General features: G+C 42.5%; 1 protein-coding gene across 8 annotated transcripts in view; it reads right to left on the bottom strand.

Moving 5' to 3' along the window:
- MBNL2 (muscleblind like splicing regulator 2) overlaps positions 1 to 24,938 on the bottom strand; it is a 150,538-nt gene that overhangs the window by 100,075 nt on the left and 25,525 nt on the right. For 6 of the 8 annotated variants that reach the window (XM_079137710.1, XM_079137714.1, XM_079137713.1 and 3 more), the window contains exon 2: positions 2,584 to 3,349. In XM_079137710.1, coding sequence (XP_078993836.1) covers positions 2,584 to 2,757 — 174 coding nt within the window. In that variant the 5' untranslated portion in view covers positions 2,758 to 3,349. Of the gene's footprint in view, positions 1 to 2,583; positions 3,350 to 5,906; positions 6,076 to 24,938 lie in introns of all 8 variants that reach the window. The other 2 variants (XM_079137711.1, XM_079137712.1) reach the window with 2 other exon arrangements.

Below are 24,938 nucleotides of genomic sequence, written 5' to 3'. Positions count from 1 at the left end.
AAAAAGTTTCAGATTTTGGAGCATTTTAGATTGCAGATGGATGGATTAGGGGTGCTCAACCTGCAATGAAGTTAAATAGCTTCACAGTTATCACCATCATTATTTTTCTTTTTGGCTACTAATTCTGGTTCTTCCATCGTGTTGGTCCTGTTGCAAGGGCTTCTGATTGTATAAACAACTTCGCAGAGTGAATAAGGCAGTGAGTCAAGCATGGCGCCCACTTCTGCCATTTTTGCTGGTGATATCCTCTTCTTTAGTGAACCCAATGCAGGGCCAGGAGGTGGCTGAGCAGGTGTTGAGACTCAGGTCTGACTGCCTCCTGTCCCCATGGACTCTTTTTACTTTTTTTTTTTTTTTTTCAATTTGACAACTTTAAAAATCTATAACATCCCATTCAAATGAAGTAAGCTGAAAATCTGCAATTCTAAAAGTGAACCAAGAATTGAGGCAATGTCCAACCATGTGTCCACTCTTGATCATGGGCCTACTGGACACTTGTGAAAATAAGTTTTAAAGCTCCTGTTTATGTGAATAGTACTCAATATTCTCATGGCTTGATTCACACTTTTTGTGCTGAACATGACACTGTTCATGATCCTTGCTTTAGGGACTGGCTTCCTCGAATGAGCATGATCCTGGGGAATCCACAGAAATGTAATGAATTATGCAGATCAAGGCCTTTGCTGGACCTTTTTTCCCAGTTGATATTCAAGAAATATGTGGCCTTAATGGGTCAGGAATATTTTCCTAACATTCCCTACTAGATTTAAACAATAAAGAGATTTAAGAAACTAAAAATAATCATGATAATTAATAGTCAATATCCAAAGGCTGGGGAGATAGCTCAGTTGGTAGAGCGCTTGCCTTGCAAGCACAAAGCCCTGGGTTCAATCCCCAACACCGCAAAAAAAAAAAAAAAAAAAAAGTCAATATCCAGTCTTCAATTAATAAAATGAAGGAATTGTGGATGACTCGAAAAGTTCATTTCTCCTCTCTGATCTGTTTCTGTATCTTGAAACTTTTATGATTCACTTTAATTCTAAACTGTTTTTGCAGTGAATGTTCCCATAGTAGACAATCATAGAGGCAAACCAGACTGCCTGTACTTCTTTGACTAAAGGCAAAATAAATACTAATATAGGGTGAGCTTACATTGTCACAGTTTATATGAATTGTGATTACTCCATCTACTCACTTTCATTTTAGTCTAGTCTAATAAGCCCTTTATGATAAAAAGAGAACAGTTTCAGCTCATGATGTAGATAATATCTAATTTGTCGAATTTTTACCTTTAAATGGCTTCTGTTGAGCTATCCATGTATTTTTCTGCTTTTAGTGTAGAGACAAAGTTTCCCTTTAAAAGATACATAAATATATGTTTCCAGTCTTACATTTCTAAGAGTTAGAGTTACTCTTTTTGATTTTTAAGTCTTATAAGACATAATTTTTGACATACGATGAAATCATGCTCAGTTTCTTCTTCAATAAGCCAAGGAGAGGTGAAGGTCACTGTTGTGTAAATGCACAGCTCCAAGTTTCTCAAGTCATATATCAAGAGCATAAATAAACTTTTTTAACTGCTAGGTAAGCTTATTGAGGACTTGCAGAAATGGAAACATTAAGCTGTTTATAAGCTATTTTTTGTACTTGGTTCTATTAAGAACAATATCATTATGCCCTTAGGACAGTCTGAGACAATCTGGGATTCAAAAGCACCCTAATTTCAAGGCTAAATAAACCTCAATGCTTTCTGAGCAAAATCATCCTACTTCTTTCAACTAGATCGTTCATTCAATTTTCTGCTTTTCCTCAAGTTGGAACTGGACCCGACTCGGTACACAACTCAGATGCACTGACCTCCAAATCATTTCTTGAAACGGTCAGTCGGAAGCCAGCTGCTTCTGTGGACTCCCTAGGGAGAGTTCTCTGTTCCTCCTCTAAAGCATGTGCCTTTCTTCTTGCACAGCAGTTATTTGCTGATGTACGTCCCTACCAGACATGAGCTCATCAAGGGTGTCACCTGCATCACATTCATTTCTTTTGTTATATAACTTATAGACAGATAGCAGGTTCCCAAGCATTAAGTGTGTATTTAATTTGTTAGCCACAATTAATTTTGAAAAGAGCGTGAAAGCCATGTTGAGAAGCATTTTAGGAAGCTCTTGGTCAAGAAAGAGAACCACAAGCATAGAAAATTCTTCAAGATGTAAGTCAGAGTAACTGGCACATGAAAGTGACACATTCAATTTCTTCACCTTTACATAACCTCCAGAAGATCAAACGTTAATAAAATATTTATCTTCAGTTGTCACAAGCCTGACTTTGATTTAAAACTCTTGGGTACATGACTGTCATGCCAGACCAGAAATACACCATCATGTATTTTTAATTTAAACATAGATGTGTAAAAAATTTATATGTGTCTGATATGAACAAATTTGAGTGAAATCTTCCAAAAGTCACCACAGATAAGAAAACAGAATCTAGAAGTGATCGTTAACTTTCTGTAAAAGTGCAATATAAAGCATTCTGCTTGGAAGTCCGATGTGGGGTAGAAACGACACATGAAACACATTCTCTTACCTTGAGGGAGTCAAAGCAGGCAATCACTCTTCCATTTTCAACCTGGCAGCTTTTGGGGGGGTGAGCAAATTTGCATTCTTCATCCGAGCGGGAGCAGGTTCCTCTCTGGAACTGCCTGCAGACCTCTAATGTCAGCCACTTTGTATCTCTGACAGGAGCAACGTTCAAAGCCATGGTGAGCGAGTGCCGTGCTCTCCGTTAGTGTCTGTTAAGTGGTGAAATCAATCCGGAGTCCCGATGATTCCAAAACTACTGTTGTGAAAACTCCCACATGTAAGTCTGAAGGTAAGTGATAAATTGCTTAATGAAGTCCAATCCAGGAAACAGTGATGAGAGAACTTAACGGTAGGAGTCACTCATCAATCAAAACGCCCCACCTGAAGACTGTGGGCCGCAATAAAACCACTCTCAGTGTCATCTCTGGCCTTCAACGTCCCAGTCTCTTGACGGTTTTGCAGATACAACCGCTTTTTAATAAAGTGACTTCAATATCATGGCACTCCTTGGGAAAATATTTACTTCTGACACTCACAGCTATAGATGATGCTGGAAAAGAAGCCTTTCAGATGTTCATAGTTTAGCTGGATGTCCTTTCCTTCTTCCTTTGTAAACTCTGAAATTAAACAATTGGCAAAGTCAGACAACTGAGGTATCTTCATCCACTCATAACGTCAGCGTAAAGAAATGAAACGTGAACGCAAAAAGCTCTTCCGGGCCGCAGTTTTCAGCACAAGTGACTTCCCACAGGCACTTCTAAATCATGAACCTGCAAAACATAATAAAAAAAAAAAAAATCAACTTATACCCAAACTCAGTGGCATTGACCCTTGAACAAACTATTTAGCTCTTTTCTAGAATTTGCAAAAGTGCAGGTTAGAGCTTTGAGGTGTGAGTAGAGTGAGGAAAGTTATGCATTAAAAAAGAAGAACATGCAACGAAAACCATCCTGCAGAATGATCTAGGCAGCAGTCCAAAAGTTAGGAATGACTCAAACAGATGAGTGTGGCAGACACAATAATTAGGCCTTCTGAAACAATTCAATCTAATGTGCTTAATCGCCAAAACAGTGTATTAGAACTGTGGCTCTCAATTAATTTCACATTTAGGCCATGGGTTTTATTGTTGGGGATGCTATAAACAATGGTTTGGGAAGTGCCTCTCCTACGTAATGAAGATATTGTCATTTTGGATGCAAGCAAGAGCTCCTTATTCCTCATGCTCTTCCCAGTTTACAGAGATCTGAATGTCCAGATGGATGTAGGTAGGAGCCGACTGATATTTATTCTCTTATCTTTCCCTGCTTCCCCTCCTGCTAGTACCTGTTCAATATTCATCTTGGCCCATGCTGTGAGTACTCCTAGGGTAAGGACTACTCGGAGAGTTTTCTCTTCTGTATCCCAAGTCCCTTCGCTCCTGATATCTATCAGGGCTTCAAGAAATGTTTATTGACCAACTGAATGATAACTAAATGAATGAACAAAAGTTCGTTTTAGTGGCGTTTTCTTTCATTTTTAACCGAGTCACAATCTAAATAGGCTCTTTTGTATGGAATGCTGAAGTTAAAACACATGTCTATAACAGAAAATGTAATTAGTTCAGATTTCTAAAATCAGCACATTTTGCTTCTCTTAATTTTTTCAAGGATCATAAAAATTATTAAACATTAAAAATTTAAGATTACCAAGGCAAGCATGATTAAGTAAAGCTCATCTTTAGGAAGTGTACATGCCCAAAACTACCTTATATATTTGCTTGGCCTTGACATCTGAGCAAATACATAAAGCAGTTTATGTGTACACCTTAATGTGTGCGTAACGAGAACTTGGTGAAGATTGGAAGTTGATAGTCACAATGACACTGCAGTCAACAGACCACATACACAGTGGTCCCATGGTACTATAGTGGAGCTGAAAAATTCCTATTGCCTCTCTTAAGACATTTCTCATGTGTTGGTGTAATGCTGGTGTGAACCTACTGCATGCCAGTTGTAAAAGCATAGCACATATAATTATGTACAGTCATTAATATTTGATAATGATAATAAATGACAATGTTACTGTTTTATGGATTTACCATACTATACTTTAATCATTATAGACTATACTTCGTCAACTTATAAAAAAAATTTGTTGTAAAACAGTATGCTGTGTTATGCCACCACAAGCCTCAAACATCTCATACTTAACACAACTCTTGATTACATCACAAGACCACATCCAGTGACAACCTGGACCACCCAGTCCATATAAGGACAGTCTATGACATTTACACAAGGATGAAGTCACCTAATGATGCACTTATCAGAATGTATTACGTTATTAAGTGATGTGTGTGACTATGTTTTAGTTGAGTTTTCTTTCATTTTAAACTGAGTCACAATCTAAATATGCTGTTTTGTATGGGATGCTGGAGTTAAAGTAAGTTTGGAGAGTGATAACTCTTAAATGGTTCCTAAGTGTTCCCTGGAAGGGGGGGGGGGGGGGGGTCCCAGATCAATTAGGTTCTGTTAACTCCAGTCATATGAAGCCAAACAGGCTTCTTTAAAAAAAAAAAAAAATTATTTGCTCTTTTTAGTTATACAAGATGATAGAATTACTTTGGCCCATTATACATATATAGAGTATAACTTGTTCTACTTAGGACCTCACTCTTGCACATGTACATGATGCGAGTTATCCTGGGCATGTATTCAAATACAAGGCGGAAAAAGTTATGTCTGCTTAATTCTACTGTCAAACAGGCTTCTTTGCATCAGGCCTTTCCCCGCTTGTGAGCACTGCTGTGTCTCATCAGGCACCAATGGGGTAGGGACCCTGTGGTGTCTCTCCAGCTTATCTGATCATGGACTGTTTATTTAGCAAGACTCTCTTGGGACTGGTGGGAAATGCTACTTCATCCCCAGATTCTTTTACTTGTTTGTAAAAGTCACACACGTCAGTGCATTTCAGGAAACCGTCAACCTTGAAAGCTGTGACGCATATCTAACTTCAATCATAGGACATCTGAGGGAGCCAGGCAGGCTCCCGCTTGTCGGCTTGGCAGGGTGTTCACAGCAGCAACATCAACGAGATTAAGTCAGGGATCTTAAGAAGGTGAGCTTAATAGTCAAATTCACTCCGGGTCAGGTTTCATGGACCAGCCTGGACCTGTGTCCTCACCGCCTCTGGCCTCCCAACCCCCATGGAGAACAAAGAGAAGAGAAGCCAGCACCCAGGAGGCCGCTGTGCCTCTCTCAGGGCAGATGGGCCACTATCGATAGGGGGGCTTCCAATGAGGAGCGGCGCACAGTTAGTCCCTATTTGCAAAATGTCCTGTAGACTCACAGAGTCCTAGGTAGGTCACAGTACATGCTTTTCCTCAAAGACAGATGTCACATGTAGGAAGGAAGCAGGCAAACACGTGCACAGATGGCCTGAATGGCTACTCAGCTATTCCTAAAAACCACGCAGGGGCATCGCTTTCCGTCCAGTCCACTGGCTTATACTTTCCTCCCTGGAGAAACAGATTTCGATTTCTAATTACAATAAAAATCCAACTAGAATTTAGAGGGTCGGACTCTATCAAGACAAATGTGTCTTTAAAAATATTATTTATTTAATTGACAAAATAGTAAGTTTTTATCAAGTATAACATGATGTTTTGAAATGTGTGCACCTTGTAGATTTCAAGCCAATGAACATATGCCTTCTCTTACCTCCTTGTATTTTTATGGTGAGAAAACTTAAAATCTATTCCCTTAGCGATTTTCGAGAGTACAATGCCTTGTCACAAACTACAGTCACCATGACGTACAACAGACCTCTTGAACTGATTCCTCCTGTCTGATATTGTATATCTTTTGACTGGCACCTGTGCCTCAGGCTCCCGTAACCAGGATTCTACTCTCTGCTTCTGCAAGGACAATATTTTTAGATTCCACCCATAGAACTTTAAAATAAACTTGCACTTAAGAGCAGGGGTAACAGAGCTTTCCGATGGCCCAGTCACTTGTAAGTCAAAGACGCCCTGGGAAGAAAGGGGTGTGCATCCTGTCCCTGGTGTCCTCTTAAGCATCCACTCACTCTTTCTCCCAGTTCATTCTCTGTTCCTCTCCTAAAGTCTGGTTATCAAAGGCACTGCCTCCCTCCCGCGGTCACAAGTGAGGACAGGCAGGGAGCTATGGGAACTAGGAAGAGAGGGCAGACTCGATCAGGGTGAGGCCTCCGAAGGAGATGAGCAAGGACAGCAGGTCAAGAACCAGGAAGACCAAAGCTGGACATGTTATCAAGGGAGTGGACCTGAGTAAACCCTGGCTCTTCCAGAATGTAAGTTCCCAGGAAGAAGGTCGATGGCTTGGGTGCACTGCCACCTGCTACACGTGGCTATTCCAATAGAGGGACTAATTATTTATATTGTCAATCTTTATTTATTCTTCATTCATTTAAAACTGAACCTCAGTTCAGTTACTGGAAACTTTCAGGTATGTTTGGGCCAACTTAAGTATGTACGTCTACGTTTCTATTGTAATTATTATACGGTCTGAACATATCGAGTATTTCTGATGAAAATTTCATATCCAAATTAAGATAAGCCTTAAGTGTGAAATATACACCAAAGCTGAAGACTTGATGTGAAAAAAGAATGTGATGATATACAGATCTTATTTCTTGCATGGCAAATGGATAGCATTTTTAATTTTAGATGAAATCTTATTAAAATTAATCTCACCTGCTCTTTATTGCCACTAGAAAATTCAGAATTATATACGTAACACACATTGCACTTCTGTTGACAGTGATATCTTAGGGGCTATTGCATTTTTTTTTCTGTCAACCAAGAGAACATTCTGGAAAGTTGCAAAATCCTAAAAACTAGCTTCCAGCCCTCATTCTGCCAATGTTCTTTGTCAGTTATCCTTGGTAAGTCAATTTCTCTGAGATCTGCATTCTTCGCCAATAAAATGTTGATAATATTCCCTGCCTACATTGGCACAGTTGCTACTATGAAGGACCAATTATAGGGAAACTAAGTACTCTGTAAAGTGTCCCCATGCAAGGTGATACAAAGAGCTGCTCTATATATCTATTGACAGAATCTACTTTCAGGCTTCCTTCTCTCTACAGCAGTTCTGGAGGGATGACCAGGATTGTGACTGGGGTGCACCTGCCTGTGGGGTGGGAGGCAATGGCTTGGAGGTCGAAGGTCTGACTGCACAGAGCCAGGGTCCCTTATCTGCAACAACCCTCTAGTCTATTTTGCAGCCCAGGGGAAGCAATAGGGAGGTTCCCTGGGCTACAGAATAGACATTAATTCTATTATTCACCAATACTCTCTGTCTAATTCTCATGGGGTTGCTTGTGCTTCCATTTTTCTATTGTTTTTTTTTTAATAAGTTTTATGGTGTATATTTAAGTTTTATAATATAATGTTATGGAATACAAATAGGTGGTAAATGGTTACTATAGTGGATCATGTTTGTGATAACACTTATCATCACAAACGATTAGCTTTATTTTGTGATAAGAGCAACTAAAATCCCAAATACAATACAGTCATACTAACCTTATTTCTCCTGATGTAGTTAGATCTCTAAATGAGTGTCCTTTGTATCTGCTACTTTGTTTCCATTGACCTTCATCTCTCCGCTTCCTATTGACTTCTGCTTCAGTTTTATTTCCAACTTCCCAAATCATCCCTTCCTACCTAGCCCCTTCCCATGCAGAACCTAGGTGAGATTTGGAAGTGGCCACCCTTTAGTTTCTCCTTTAGCCTGTCCTTCCTGCTTCCTCTGCATCCCTAAGCCCCTCAAGGGACGAGAGAGCTGGCCCTTGAAGGTTGTGCTGAGTCATACCTGGCAAGCTGTCCCCACCTGCATCCTGACGCAACGCTCCCTCCTCTTCCTACCTTCACCTGCTTTTGATTCCTTCTCTTATATCCCATCTCTTACCACTGCCTGGTAATTATTTTTAAATAGATATCATTATTCCTTAATTTACAAGGACTGTAAATATTGATTTATCCAACTGCCTTCCCCACCCCCAGTAAAAACTCCTAGAGAGTTTGCTCTGTGTGTGAAACAGACTTTGGTTATTATTTTTGAATCTCCAGAGTTCAGCTCCGTGCCTGTTCTGTAGAACACACTCCACAAATGTTTGTTGAGTGAACTCCAGATCCTCTTCTGAAGAACATTCTCATTTTAATACAAATGAAGTACGAAGCTAAAGAAATAATGCTCTGAGTAGAGAATTTCAGTATTAACTGCAGGAACTTTCCAGCAGCTGCCTGTGGCCTGTCCTGCTGCCTGGCAGGTTGAGGGTGAGAAGCTGCCCCATGTGAATGCTGTGAGCTTCGAGAGCCAGAATGCTCAGCATGGTGATCTTCACTGTGCAACACTCCAGCTGGCAGTAGGGTCAGCCCCTGGGAACTTGCTAGAAATGCAGATTCTCAGACTTCACCCCAGAAGTTCTGCATCAGAAACTCTAGAACTGAATTCCAGCAATCTTGTTTTAACCAGGCCTCCAGCGATAACTGATGCATAAGTTTAAAAAAATCACTGTAATCAGCACCCCTTGCTGCCCTGCTCTGTGGTGGGAGACCTGGGCATTGCTGGAGAACAAAGATGGCCTCTCTGGGTTGCCTGTGGGGTCTTCAGTCATGGACACCCACAGAAGCAATTGCAGTAGAGCTGCCAGAGGCTTCCTCCAGTGACTATGTGTCAGATTAATAAAAACAAAGTAAAATCAAACGAACAGAAAGCACCTGAGATTTGCCCCAGCTAAACTCTTCCATAAGGTTTAGAAAACAGCTTAACTCAGAGCCTGAAAGACTCCACTCAGAATGAAGCAAGCCTTTGGTGGGGTGGGTGGGACTTGCTTTGTGAACCCTTGCCTGAGAAGGAACCACTTTAAAGCGCCTGATGGCCTTTGGTGATCAGCAGCTTGGTCCTCAGTCAGAGGGCTGCTTTGCAGACTGCCCATCTCCTCAGACGGAGCACACTATAAAAAATATTCAGGTTCACCACTTAACTGTCTTCAAAGGAAAGACCTGATTGAAGTTCAAGGATAAAGAAACGAGGGGCCACAAAGAAGAACAAAATTATGTCACCTGCAGGAAAATGGATGGAATTAGCATCCTGTTAAATGAAATAAGCCAGATTCAGAAAGCCAAGGGTTGTGTGTTTTCTCTCTCATGGAAGCTAGAGAGATAAACGGAAAAATGTGATCTTATGGAAATAGAAGCGACACCAGAAAGGTAGGAAAAGGGCATTGGGGAAAAGGAGGAGCAAAGGACCAAAGGGAGGTACTGGGGAATGAAAGTGATCAGATTATGTTGCGTGCAGGTACAGATATGTCACCATGAATCTCACGATCACGTATAATCTTAATGCACCAATAAAAATTAAACAAACAGAAAAAGAAATGGGTCTCTGTGGCATTTCCAGAAATGAGCAAGTCCTGGCCACTCAACTCCAAACTAATCCTGAAGATGTTTAAGGTCTTTACTCACGTGACACTTCATTATTCAAAATATATTTAAAACTCTTCTAGGTGTTAGACTTTCAGAAAGCTGTGGCTTTTGACTGCGTGAAAGAATTGGCTGCTCACGTTCTTTGACAGTAGCTAAATTATGCAGCCAGGCAAGTTGGGAAGGTTTGGTCTTCAGTCTACCGGGAAAGGAGATGGCCTCTCTCCATTCCACTCTCAGACAAGTCCCAGCCATGGACCCCAGGTGTCCCATTGCGCCAGTGCTCTGAGATAGTTTGTACATTTTTGAAGGGAAAAACATCAATCATGTCCCATCTTGAGACTGAGATTGATCAAAATTTAAGACCGCCTTAAGGGAAATTGCTTTGCAGAGCACGCAAGCTCTCCGGGTTTACTTTGGTCAACTCTGGTATCTTAGCTGTCTGCCAGACGTGGGCCTCCCGGGGAGCCCATTAAAGGATCTTTGCAAAGCAAACCAATTCCTGAGTCAGAAAGTCAAGGACTCATTCTCCATTAAGTAATTCATAGGATGTTCTTTAATTTTGTTTTGCATAAATCTAATTACGAGAAAGAACCCTTATCTCCTTGACCTCTCTATTTCTCATTTTTAGAATCTTTAGGTTTCTTATTTTTGATATTTAAGTTCTTAAATATTAAAAATTATTAATAAACATATTTAAAAAAAATAAATGTGTCTTCCTGGGAGTGACCTGATGTTTGAGCATCCTCACCTCTATTTCTGGAGCCCGATTTAAAATAACTCTCAACGTGCTCTCTGCACCGATCAATGGCGTGGCCACATCCTGAGTCTATTGGAGGCAGACGCCTGGCTGGAGAGGGCCCTGGCGGAGCTGCCAGCTGAAGCACTGGGGCTGAGAGCCACTTGACCTCCAGGAGCGGGGTGTAATACTGCCCTGTAATCACTAATCACAGTCTCAGAGAAGAGGTTCCTCACTGGGGCCTTCCCACAGGATGGAGAAGAATACAGACATTAAGAGATTGCACTGCAAAAGAATTAAAGGACCTGACCAGCCTGTTAATAAAAAACTAAGAAGACAACAGAAATGATATCTTCAAAAAAGATTTTTCTTTCTAGACCCCTTCAAATTAGTTTCCTTTTGATTTATTGAAAACGGGTATCAAACAGTGTTTGGAAAATTCTAGTGGGTTTAGGGATAAGAACCAACTTTTCACCCCAAGATTCTAGTCCCTCCTTCTCTTCTAAATAGCTGTGTGAGGGTACCTCTCTGAGCTGCAGTTTTCTTGTTTATTATCAAGGGGACAGTCATGTCTAAGTCATAGCTATTTACACTGCAACCAGAACATATTTAGTAGTAGATTACAGGTGTTCTCTGTGGTCTTTAACCCGAATCAACATTAGTTCTGCAAAGACATTCACATCGTTTCATTTTTAATTTTCAAAATCTGAAGAGTCTTAGCATGACTGAATTTTTCAGAAATGCAACCACTGTGTATGCTGAGGTAGGACCGTTCTTTAACTTCTAGGAACTTCATCTTAATTGATGGACATTTTGAAAAGCCATGTCACTGGTCACACCATCTGTGCACACACTCACAGACACGCAAATGACAGGGGGAAATAATTTTTGCTGGCTAACAGATGTAATTCTCTCCAAAGTCAATGAAGGTAGTAAAAGGAAGTAGAAAAGCCTCAAAGTCCTTTCTAGACTGTGACTTAGAGAAACTTTGATAAATGCTCTTCTAAGACCAACTCCAAATGCTTAGTGTGAGAGAGGAAAGAACCACAGCAGACAATGGTCCCCGTGTCATGGGTACTTGATTCTTTTGAACATACCCTCAAATACATTTCTATAGGGAAAAAAAACACAGACACCCAAGGTCATATCATAGGACAGAAAGGTCAATATTCCATGACAAAGGAAAACTTCCCAACTAGACATGTTTTTCCTGTATCCTATATCTTACAGTACAAGTGAAAAAAAAATCATAAAACCAGGGCTCATTTTAATATGTGAACAATTCCAATCTATTTTCATAACTGATTCCAGGAATGTGCAGAGATAGAAATCCCATCTTTAATTAGAAAAGAGAACTTTTCTAAATATACTCCTGAAACCACAGCCAGAGAGAACATATTCAGCACATATTTGTATTCAAATTATGTCTTTCCATCGTGTTTGTGTTTTCTATCCAAATACTTATAATTCAGTTAGGAGACACTGTTATTAGAATAAAAGCAATTGTATTGGGCAACATTTAGGAGTGACACAGCACTTACCATTTCCTGGACGACAGTACATTACTGGGCTGCAGGCTGAAATCTATCTAGCCCTGTGCTCCCAGAGAGATCTTGGTTAAAACGCTCATTTCCTTCGCTGGCCACAGAACTGCTCTTAGCTGGACTCCGTCCTTCTCTCTCTCTCTCTGTCTCTCTCTCTCTCTCTCTCTTTCTCTCTCCACTAACCTAGTGGTTTTTTCATCTGTCTGTACACCTACAAATGTCAATATTCCCTTTTTGGACAAAGTTTATATAGCATAACCTTAATTATCACCAAATAAGAGCAATAAATAATATAGTCAACGGACTTACATAACAAAAAAAAAAAAAATCCAAGTATAGACACAGCAGTAAATAACTATGATATCAAGGGAAAATCATTTTGTAAGATAAATAATATATAGTTTAAGTTTTCCATGCTTAACCCAAGTATATCAGAATAAGTGTGAAGTGGTCAGAAGCTGGTGCCTATGTGGATGTGGCACTATGGAGAGCCTGAGAGGCACACACAGACACACAGGTGTGCCAGCAACGTAGCTTTACAGAAAGCCCAACGAGTTCTCATGACGTTCCTAACAAGCTCAAGAGTCTTGCTTCAGTCTACATAGTTGTTGCACTCTTGAAAAATCCAAATTTAGTGAGACTATTCAGAAATTTTAAAATAAAAATAAAGATTGGTATAAATATGCAAAGCATATATGCAACGATATGCAAATGTGGCACGATCCTCATTGAGAACAGTGGTGTTGGGTCTCAGGCTGTCTTAGCAGCCTGGGGTATAAAACGTCAGTATAATAGGTCTGGAAGCCACTCAGTGGCACCAGAAGCATGTGGACAAGACCCCACTAGAGGAAGCTCCTTCTAGAAGCATCACCTGGGAGCCTTTAGCGCTGGGAGCAGGCGTGGGCAAAGGTTAGAGCAACCGTCTAGGAGGGAGGGAATAACCCAGGCAAAAGTTACATTTCAGCGATGGGAAGGAAACGGAGGAGGCACTTCCAGGTTGAGACCGACAGAAACTCATCGGCAACAGGTAACCTCCAGGGACTGGGAAGGAGAAGAACAAGACAGAGACCAGGTGACGAGATCTTGGAAATGTGGATCCTGGGTGGGCGAAGGCACCTGCGCTCGGCCGGGGAGAGGCGGCAGGACGGGGAAGCCAGCTGGAAACGGGGATCCAGAAGGAGCTGGAACTCGAGCTCCTAGAAAGGACAGCTAAGACCAAAGCTAAGAGACACCTGCAGAGAGCGAGGAAGTTGGTAGGTATACATATCAATTCAGGAGGAAAAGAGGCAGACCTGAACAGGGTCAAGTTCATTCAGTCATTTAGAGAGGCCAGAAAGAAGGCACCAAGCCACAGGGAAAGCATAACAAAAGCCAGCAGAGCGTCTGGGTAGGAGGACATCAAGGGAGGAAGGGCCAGGGTTTCAAGAGGAGGGCGTGGCCATGAAAGTCCCCCCACCCCCCCAATGAGGAGATGATGGCAGTGGACCCTTAGCGGCCATGAGCCATTGGAAGGAGGAAGTCCTCATCCAGCAGTGGAAGTGATTCTTCGGTGGTGGTTTCGGGCGCCTTGCTGGGGGCTAAGGCCGGGCAGCCGGGAGTGAGGCAGGCGCCTGGATCCGGGTGCTGTAGGATGCGGGTAGCAGCCGAGGAAGCCCGAGGCCTGGCTCTGACAGCCCCTCCAGGACCTCAGCTTCTCATGGGAGCGCAGGGATGCCTCGGTGGAGCACCTGGGAGCACCCGGGAGCACCTCGCTCCTCACTCTTCCCAGGCTCCTTCCCTCCTGCATGCAGAGAGGAAGGGCTGGATCCCCAGCTCCAATGGAGGCCAGAAGATAAGCTGCTCACTGCTCACTCCAGGGATGCAAAAAAGCGGGAAGGGTCCACAGCCTGCCTTGAGGTCACACAGCAGAAAATGAAGCCCGGGCAGCTTCTGTCTCCAAGCCCCTGCCACCTCAGTCACAGAGACTCTACCTGCCCAGACAGGCAGACGGGGCTGCGGTCCTGCAGAGAGGGTCTGTGACTTAGGGCCCAGGAATGGGACACCAGAGGGAAACAGAGGCCGGGAACATCAAACAGCCCAGGAGACACAGCCTCCGTGGAAGCTCAGGCAATTGTTCTGAAGTGGATGGCTATGTTTCTGTGGCTTTCTTCTTCAACCCTTGGCTAGCTGAGAGCAGAAGCAGGGTAAAGGAGATGCCCATTTCAAAGGTCAAGGCCTTGGACATGGGACAATTTAAAGGAAAAAAAAAAAAAAAAAGGCCAGAGGTCTGGGGAGAGCACATGGGAAGGACTGCAGCTGAGGAGGTGGTGGAGGGCTGTTCTGTGTCTGCTGTCCTGTCTCAACGTGTATAGCTTGTATAGCACCAGGCAGGGTCCCCACCAAGGAGTGGGTCCCCACCAAGAGGGCTTGGGCCGATCAGTCGGTAGGCCCTACACACGGCTGAAGAGCCAGGACTTCCCTTCTCGGAGATGAGGGACTGCACAGAAGGGGCAGGAAGAAGCCCACACAGGTATCAAGGAAGGAGAAGGCAGGAGCTGGCCAGCACTGGGAGACATGGAATGAAGGGCCAACTGACAGATCGCCAGGAAAACAGCCCTCACCCTGGGGTCGGCATCTTTAATGGGGAGATAAGACTCAAGGAGGGCTTGGAACAAACATTTGCTGAGAGCTCTTTGAGATAATGTTCTTAAGGTGAAAGGTAATAAAGATGAGAGCGATCACGGTGGCCTGGGGCCTGGCGGCCTGTGTTGCCTGGGGAAGGAGGTTAGCACATCTGTGTGGGAGAGGGGGCTGAAGGCGTGCCTGTGTTTGCTTCAGACCCAGCCATCTTCCTCCAACCCCTTCTTTGCCCAATTTCATAGCTCAGACAGCAGTGGCTCTTCCTTCATTCTGATGCCCTCCCTACATCTGGGGCACTGGCAGACCCACTGGCTCTTCCTTCCTGATAGGTTCTGATCTGGCTGCTTGGTACCCCCACATGGCTACTGTCACCTCCGCACCTCCATCCCTACCCTGGGTTAGTGCAGCGGCCTTTCAACCAGACGCCCACTCCTCTTCCCCTGTAGGCACATCTGGACAAATTATCCCAGGCGGGCCTCAGACCTGTAATCAGCTCAGTTCTCTGCCCATGAGCCTCCAATGGCTCCCCACCTCCCTGGGTATGAAAGGCAGGAGCCTCACCATGGCCTGTGCTATGCTGACCTCCATGGTTGGCCTCTTACCTTCTCTGACCACTTCTTTCCTTGCTTACTTCCCTTCAGCCACCCTGGACTTCAGCTGGTCCTTGGGCAGCCAGGCACATCCGTCCTACCTTGGAGCTTTAACCTCGCTGTTCTCTCCGCTGGGAAAACTCCTTTCCCAGACAGTCACATGGCTTGGATGTCAGCCTATAGGGAGGCCTTTCCTGATGTAATGTTGCATCAGTCCTTCCTCCTCACTCTGCCTCATCCTGCTTTACTTCCCTCCAAAGTTCTTATCATTATCTGACCCTCACATCATTCCTTGCCTATCTGTTCATTTTCTCCCCTAAACAGAACGTAATGTATGTGAGCACAGAGTGTCTCCATCTCTAGAGTAACACCGAACTTTGGGACATAGTGGGCACTCAACAAATACTTGCTGAATGAGTGAGTAGATGAATGGACAAATAAATGACTGAGTATGGTACGAGCTCACAGTTGGCGCTGTCCTTATGGTTCGCTTTGTTCTATCTTCATGATGTGATTTGAGATATTTCTCAGTCGTTGTTGTTCTTCTATTATTTCAAGCTCTCTGGGACTCCTGCTTCTTAGCTTTAAAAAGGAAGGGGTTCAGCAATTTCGAAAGCCACTTCTGTCCCTAAAGTTCTGTGATTGTAACTGTGATTGGCAAGGCTGATTTAAGGAGAAATATATTTTTAGGAACTCTTCTGGAAATCTTATCAGCTCGGCTGGGTTTGGCCTAGATTCGTTAGCAGCCTTTTGAGCTGTGGGATCGTGAGGGAGCGTGGGGACGGGGGAGGGGACGTCGTGGAGGCCATTTTGTTCCAGCTCTGCCATGCACACCCAGAGGGGCAGAGCAGAAGTGGGTCCAGGAGGGCAGGGGTGGTGGGGGTTGTGCCTGTGGGACTCCTACCTTGGAAAGCACCTGGAAGGGTCGGGGAAGAAGGAGGCTGAGGACACTGTGCCGGGCGCTTTAACCCCAGCTGCACAGAGGCCCCAGGTCTGGGGGCCGCGGGGACTGAATTGTCCTCCACATTTTCCCTCCCACTGGCCCAGCATACAGAATGCTGCTGAATGCCAAGACCCTGCCTCGTCTCCATGGTGCCACGTGGGAGCCGCTGTGGTCCTGCCCTGGAAGGAGGGTCTTCGACTTTCCAAATGGGAACAGCGGTGGTGCCCCAGGCGGTCAGCAGAAATGGCCGCCCAGGGCCTGAGTGGCTGCGAAGATGCTCCCTGGTAAGACTGGGTTCCATCCTGTGGCCCTGGGGTTCTCCACAAGCAGAGAATGGATGCTGGGCCACCTGAACCCCAGGGGGTTAGCAGGGCTCTGCAGAGGGCCTGAGAGAGCAGGCCTTCCTCTGCCTGGTCCCTTGAGGTATGGCCAGGGTCTTCTCCAGGTTTCTGGTCAGCTGCTGAGGACACTCTAGACACGCTCTGCTGGAACAGCCTTGCCATTCTTGGCCTCGTTCCACCGCCAATCCCACCCCACTACCCCGGCAAAGGTAGGTGCAGGACATGTGGCTTGAAGGTTTAAGGCTTCAGGAGACCCGGGACCCAGAAAGCCACTGGCTGCTTCCCTGCTGCCCACCACCTGACAGGGCAGGAAAGCCAAACCCAGGAGCACAGGGCTGGGAGAAGCCGATGTATTCCAGCAGAGTTTTGTTTTATTCTGTTGTGGTTTCACTCACCTTAGAAGTAAAAAAAAATCAATTTCCTGCCATACCTTGCCATTGCCTTGGACGAGGAGTGACGCAAGTCACAAGCACGCAGTGGCCCACAGAAATGGGTCTGAGGCAACGGTCGCTCTTATCTTTCAGGAAATTGTGCTAACTGCTAGATATTGAAATCAACAACAAATATTTATGTGTTTAAAGCCTGAGCTCTGAGCAATAAAATAACCGTGGCAACCAAGCACGGATTCTATAACTTGTACGCCCTGGGACGCCCAGGCGTGGCCGGGAAGCCGGGTGCCACCGCGGGAGGCAGGAGCAGCCGGCCAGCCCTCCACCCTCCCTGTGCTCCTGGAAGGGCTCCTTCTGTCGCCTCTCCGCCCAGACCAGGCCCTCCTCAGAGGCTGATCACCGCCCAGCTCTGCCTCCCTGCTGCCACCACTTGTCATTATTTCTAAGCAACGTCACCCTGTGCTGTATCACCATGGTAACAAGGGCTCACCACTTTGAGGAGTGCAACAGAGGAACAGGGAAAAAGGAAAACCCCAGCGACAGGCTCTTCTCCTGGTTGCAAGCAGTTTCTGGAATGGCGAGCACGTTTCTTCCCATTTTATGGACAGGGAAACTGAGGGATGGGTGGATGCTGCCTAAATCTGGCCAAAGGAGGAGCACAATGTCAAAGCCAATGCCCGCACCCCACGTAGGAGGCAGGGATTTCCATTTCCACAAACACCTAGGGTCAGTGCTTTGGATCATGGAGCTGGCCAAGAGAACTTTAAACATCTATTTTAGTGTGCTTGGCACAATTATCTTTACTTGCAATTCTGCAGGGTTTTTCAAACACGCAATTCTCGTGTAAATGTAAGTAGCTTTGCTTTCCCAGGTCGCTGGCCTGTGGACGTCTTTCGATTTTGTAATTCCCCCTGGACTCATTGCATTTCTTTCAAAAACATATTCGTTTCCCTTTAAGTTTTTTTTTTTTTTTTTTTTTTTTTTTTCTGTTTAAAGAGGCATACTGCTGAGCTGGAAAATTAATAACCTGGCATAACCTGTGATACCACCCTCAAGACAAACTCTCAAGTTACTTGTTCATTATTTCCAAAACGATTTTATCATCTGAGTTCCCACCTGCATACTTCAATTGCTCTTCTAAGGCTGCTAGTTCCTCAAACTGGTCTGACCTCTTTCTCTAAGAGAACCAATAGCTTGAATAAAACCAAACCTGACAGGGTAAAATGGGGGGGGGGGGGGGAGGAGTAGGTACAGTCTGAAAAATACCCTTTTCTAGTATGCAAATTATAACATGGCTACCGACTTTGGAGCTTTGCATATTCCAATGGCTGAAATGTCTTTTTTGTCATTAACTCTATGTATGAAAAAGCAAACTGGCCATGCAGTAGTAATGCTTTTGTATTTGAGTACTATTTTGTAGTACTATTTTGTATTTATGTACTTGAGTACTATTTTGTAGTAATATTTGTTTTTAAGTACTATTTTGCTAATACAGTATCTTTTTAACTAGAGATGAAATGTGAAATAATTGTTATGATTATAGTAAAAACTCTATGTGTGGATATAAATGACATTTTGCTCATTAAAATGTGTCTTCTTGGTGGTCATCTAAAGGCCTTACTTAGGATTTAACAAAAGTGTGCCTCTAAAGGCGAAATGGCTGCGTACTTTAATCCGCAGTGCTAGGAGTCAGAAGATGCCATTAGACAGTCATGTACTCTTGGGCAAGGCATTGCACTTGAAACTTTAGTTGCCTGGTGTCTGCTAGGTTGTTGCTGAGACTCTAGCCATGTCCCGCAGATGAAGAAAAACTGGAAGACTTCCAGCAAAGCTCAGGTCTATGTCATCTCGTTTCTGGATTCTCTCCCCAGCTGCAGTAGGAAGATTGCAACATTGATAGTGGAAATTTTGGTTAAGGCCATTTTGATAATCTCTGCAGCATTTGGCAGGGATGGATGTTCCTGTCTGCCTCACTTTTTCCAGTAAGAATGACTCATCAGTTGCAAATATTTATGAAGTCTAATTCTAAGTTCTTTACCAGGCAAGTTGTTTTAACCAAATCCAGTCAACAGGCATGTGAAGGTTTCATTTGGCTTCAAATAACGGTCCCATTTAAAAAAAAAAAAATAATAATAATAAGCCTCCATGTCCCCAAGCTGGCCAATATAAGGGCTCTATGTGATGGGTCTTAAACTGATACTTAGGCTTCCTCTGTGGCTTCCCTCAGAAAGAGAAGCATATTACAATCAAAGGTGTGTGAACCTTTGCTGTGGGTGAATCATGGATGCTCCATAGATCATTAACTCAGCTGTCCTCTCCCTCCACCCAAAACACAGTTAGCTCATCAGGTCCCCAGCAGTTTCTAGACTGAAAGGACAAATGCATGTCTCTTTCCAAAGTGGCCAAGTGTAAGATGTCAGGGCCATCTAGTCCACACAAGGTTGCTCTTTGGGAGGAGTCTGATTGTCAAGTCGAGCTAGGAGCAGACAGAGCCTGCTGGCTTCTGCACAGGCCCTACCTGGCTGGGAGAGCTGGGGACAGTCCCCGTTCCTCTCCAGGTCTCACTGACCCACAGTTAGAAGATGACCCTGCACCAAGCAGCACTTGTCAGATTGAAGTGTGCACGGCCACACAGCCCTAGCAAAATACATGGCAGTTTCTGGAAGCATCGATTATACTTAAAAAGTGGACGATGTTCAAAGAGAAAGCCCAATACTGAAGCGGTAAGTAATTTAAAATTTATTTTTTATAGTAGAGTAAACAATTTAATGGAGTAGAAAGGAAGATCTAGAAGACTTCTGTTGGTTAAATAAGGAGACTTCTGGTAATTCTTCCAACCCTGAAGAGTACTCCTCCTCTCGGAAATACAGAACAATAGGGAACCCAAGGCCCCCTGCCTTGGACATGCTAGGAATTCTATTTCTTGCCTGGCAAAGGGAGGGAGGGAGCTGAGGTCAGTGATGCCCGGGCACCAGGGGCCCTGGCTTTGTTAACCTGCAGCAGACGCACAGGGTTCATTAAGACTAATGATTTCGTCTGAATCACTAACCCTCCTTAGAGAAGAAAATAATGCTTCTGCAGAGCCAATCATTTGAAATGACCACAGAGTTCACTCTGGATTTCATGCCACTTTTGAGAGTGGGAAATCCAATGTACTGATCTATTTACTGGAAAATAAATAAGTTGGCTGTTTATGCCACTGGAAAGCAGTGTTCGTGGCACTGAAAATTTGTATTTCCTCCCTCAAAAATGACAAGAGTCATATTGCTTTAGGAAGTCCATCAAATTAACTTTTTCTTAAACACTGACACGACGAGGATAAGACATTAACTAAAATGCAAATCGAGACTTACAGAGGATCTTATATCCCTAAAACCATAAGAATCAAATATACAGGCAGGAGTGGGGGAGCCAGATTTCAGGTCAAAAGAAGCCAAAAGGCAAGTTCAAACAGATGTTTAGATTTTAAAAAGTTTCTGAAATTTTCAGCAAATACTTTGAGAGATGATTTTAGAGAAAGAACGTGTTACTGACAGTGAGTTCTGTTTTATCTGAAACTTTTGGCAGGGGAGCAGTACTAGGGAGTGAACTCAGGGGCCCTCAACCACTGAGCCACATCCCCAGCCCTATTTTGTATTTTATTTAGAAACAGGATCTCACCTAGTTTCTGAGCACCTCCTTTATGGTGAGGCTGTCTTTGAACTTGTGATCCTCCTGCTTCAGCCTCCTGAACTACTGGGATTGCAGGCATGTGCCATGGTGCCCAGCTTAACTGAAACTTTTACAACCAAAATTTTCATGACCTAGTTTCAGAACACTGCTGAATACTTTCCTTTTCAACCCCAATGTAACAAAATCTTCCATCACACATCAAAAATTCAATCATCTGTTAAAGAATTTTTGGTGACAATTATAGTTTATTTTACAAGGAGAAATCTGAACTATCTGAACAAATTTGAAAACAAGTCAGTGTTATTTTAATCTAAATGTCTAAATGCTTTTTACTCAGCAGCACCTAATAGCTAAAAGTTTTAGGGTTGGGGAAAAAAAATTACTGTAAATTCCTAAAGGAAATCGAACACATTTTCTTGAAGGTAAACTTCCAAAAAATACTGTATGGACCATTTCTATAACAAGTATTAATAAGTATAGTGTTATTGTCTCCAGGGAGAACCTTTGTCAGTATTTTTTAAAGAAAGAATTAGCTAAAGAATTTTTTTTAAATGAGTAAGAAAACTAGTAAGCTTGAAACATTCTTAATCTCTCTGCATTGACCCATACAGCTCAAAACTTGCCTCAAATGAGAAACCTTGACAAGGACAGAAGAAACTAGAGAGGGCTTTATTAATGAAGGAACAGGACTCAGAAGAGATGTCTGTTTTAGTACCATCAAAGGTATCTCTAGCACAAAGGATCAAGTTTTAATGCATAAGGATAGCATTAGAATATAAAAAGCACTTAATAAGTATGTACATTTTCAGTGGAGAGTATTTATTCAAGCCATGAACGTTTCTGGATGCAATTATGTGAACAGAACTGTGTGTCCCTAATAAGGCCAGGCTTAGGCTGTAGGGCTGGGACTGTATTTGTTAATGTCTTTGCTCTATGCACAGGGCTCAATAAATATTTGCTACATAGGTAAATGATGAATGGATGGTTGGATGGATGGATGACTGAAACAAAGAAAAACAAAAAGTGTTTGTCTTTCTTTCAAATCTGTATGTCAAAGTCAAATTTTCTATAAGCATGAAATTTATATTCAATCAGTCTTAAATGTACTACACTGAACTTTTGTTTTTAATAACAAAACCAATACTGAGGAAATGCTTAATGTCTCAGATTTCAGTTAGTGAGATGAAAATCTGCTGCTGGTTCCTATAATTACTTTAAAGTTCTCTTGGGGAAACTTGCATTCATAACAGAATATAAAATAGGGAGAGACCTTCATCACTAACCATTATTTTTGAAAATGTTCTGAAGATAAGCTATTCAAAATTTTCCAAAAGTCAAGAAATGGGGCAGCTGATGCATTAATATGTAATAGGAATACAGACCATAACTACTGAAAAAGAGGGGAAATGTTATCATTCTCTTCAAATGATATGATTATATACCCAGAAAATTCAAGAGAATTAAATTTAATCTTCACAAGGAAAAAGTAAGTTCACTTAAGTTGCTAGAAATGAGATAAGTGAATAAAGTTAAGTGGAACCAATAGTTTTCTAGCAATAATCAGATAGAATATATAAGAGAAAAATATCTCATTCACAAAACAAAATAGCTATGAACAATGCTAACTGAAAATGCATTGGACAAGCATAATATCAATAAACTTTACTTACAGACATAAAGTAATGTTTGAATAAAATTGAGATGAATGTGTAGATTGGAATTCTTTTCTTCCCCTCTGGTGCTGGGGATGGAATCCATGGCCTCAGGCATGCCAGGCCTCAGTCTCTACCACGGATCTACAACCTCACCCCAGTATTCTGATCATTTAAAAAATTAGTTCTTACCAAATTAATTTTAGATTGAAAATGATCGTAATAAAAATCTCAGAGATTTTTTTATTGTTCAGGAGGTTGATATAAGTATGGGGAAAAACTTGAAAAATGATTTTGGCATTTCTCTGGAAGAAGAAGCAACAGATGAGAAGAGAGCACACGTTTCTGGGAAAGAACCACACAAAATATACAAGGTTGGTCTTGTACATCTGGATGCATGTGCCTTTGGTCTAAAACAGTTGCAACAGCAGTTTGTTACTACTGAAGGAATAGACAGATAAGTCAGTGGGGTGAACCAAAAATTTCTTGAAAGAGATCCCCACATGCACAGGAACTTAGATTGCAAGATAACAAGTGCTCCAAGTGGAGAAAGAGGCCTTATTCAATGAGTATTATTTGGAAAACTGTATAAAATAGAGACTAAATCAATGTATAAACTCAATTTGTACTATCCCAGTTGATCCACCAACTGATTAAAGACAATCCTACAAAAGGACAATGAAAACTATTTGCCTGATAATAGGCACACACGTCCCTAAAAGAATTATTGCAAAGAAGAATGACATAAAGGTCAATCTTCGAAGTCTTTTATACATGAAAAAATTTCTGACTTTTTGGTATAATGTCAATTTGAGCACAAGCTGCCATCTAACTTTCCCCACAAAATCTCCAGTGTAAAGAAACCTTCAAGAAGTGATAGAAGCAAGCAAATGTATTAGCCGTTTGTGTTGAAGAGTCTACGCTTCAGGTTACAAAGAAAACCCCTAAACTTTGCCCCGTAGCTCTAGCAAATCAAAAACTGTCAGTCTGATGGTTCTCCTCTGTGCCCGGGAGACAGCCGCAGCAAGGAGGCTGGACTGAGCTGCATGCTGGACGTTAGCTGAGCAAAGGAAACCGTCAGGTAGACAGAGGTGAGTCCTAGTAAGAACAGGCAAAGATGGCCACCCCACCTAGCACTCCCTCCACACCACCCTGACACGGGCACACCACTGAACAAATCCAAATTCACAGGAGGCCTCACTGAGAAATGAGAAGACGACCGATTGAGTTGGAAAGGGCTTAAGAGACAGCCAGGAGTAAGTGCCATTGGTTGACATTAGAAAGGCAAGGGAGAAAACCAGCATTTCCATAGCAGAGCTAAAATCTGAATTTGATTCACTAAGGTGCACTCTCAGGGTACAAAGTGGAATTGACGAGGTGAGAATATGCCTGAGACTTACTGGTTTATGCAATATAGAGAAGTAAGGAAAAAAGATTAAAATGATCCAAGAACTACTGACAGATATGGAGGTCAGAAACCAGGTTCCTGGAGAGAAAACACAAAAATATCCCAAATACAAGAACAAAAGAATGGAGGCAATAATCAAAAGAAATCATGAGAAATTCAAAAAAGAATGGAGCAAGAAGATCCACCCAAAGAAGTTTCCAGGCCCTGGGCGAAGTCAATGAAAAGTGCTGCAAAGCTGAGCCTTCCTAACAATCCTGAGAATGAAGATCTCCGAAATTATTTAGCCCCTCCGCCCAAAACAGTTAACCACACCAGGCTGGTTGGCTTCCAATATCGTTTTTGTAGCACAAAGCACAGAAAGCCAATAGAAAAAAAGTCTGTGAAAGTTTGAAGGAGAAACTTAATATTCCACATAATCTACTCAATCATATTATATTTCCAACATGAAAATGAAAAATATTCTCAGCTCTGGAGGGATTAAAAAAAAACACGCCACAATCCCCAAAAACCTCATATTAAGGGATATATCCTAAAAAGGGGTGCAGGGTTAGAAATGGGATTAAATATTTATGTGTCAAGACACTAAATCACAGAATAATTCATAAAAATAAACAATCAGAACCATCATGAAACAAGAAAGCTGAAACAAATTATGAATCACCCTATCATCAGATTTTTAAAACTATATTTTCTAGCAATGCTGAATGTCAGGTCTATGTGTTTAGCATCTGACATTAAATATTATGTTTTTTTCCTTAAGATAGTAAAGATTTTATCATCAGAAAACAAACTAAAACAAAAAGAGTTTAAGACAAAAATTCTAAAAATGCCCCTTGGGCTTTTATGCTTAGGAACATGTCATTTCCTCCTTTAAAACTGAACAATAGGTCAAATGTTAGTACAATCAAGGGACATGGTTCATAAATGTGCATGCATTTCCAGACTGAACATCCTCCAATGCAAGAAAGTAGAGAAATGGGCAATCGTGTTACTTTACAAAGTCCGGACGTACTTT

The sequence above is a fragment of the Sciurus vulgaris genome, assembly GCF_902686455.1.
Source record: "Sciurus vulgaris genome assembly, chromosome: 4".
Classification (NCBI taxonomy): Eukaryota; Metazoa; Chordata; class Mammalia; order Rodentia; family Sciuridae; genus Sciurus; species Sciurus vulgaris.
This window is presented reverse-complemented; position numbering and strand designations above follow the sequence as displayed.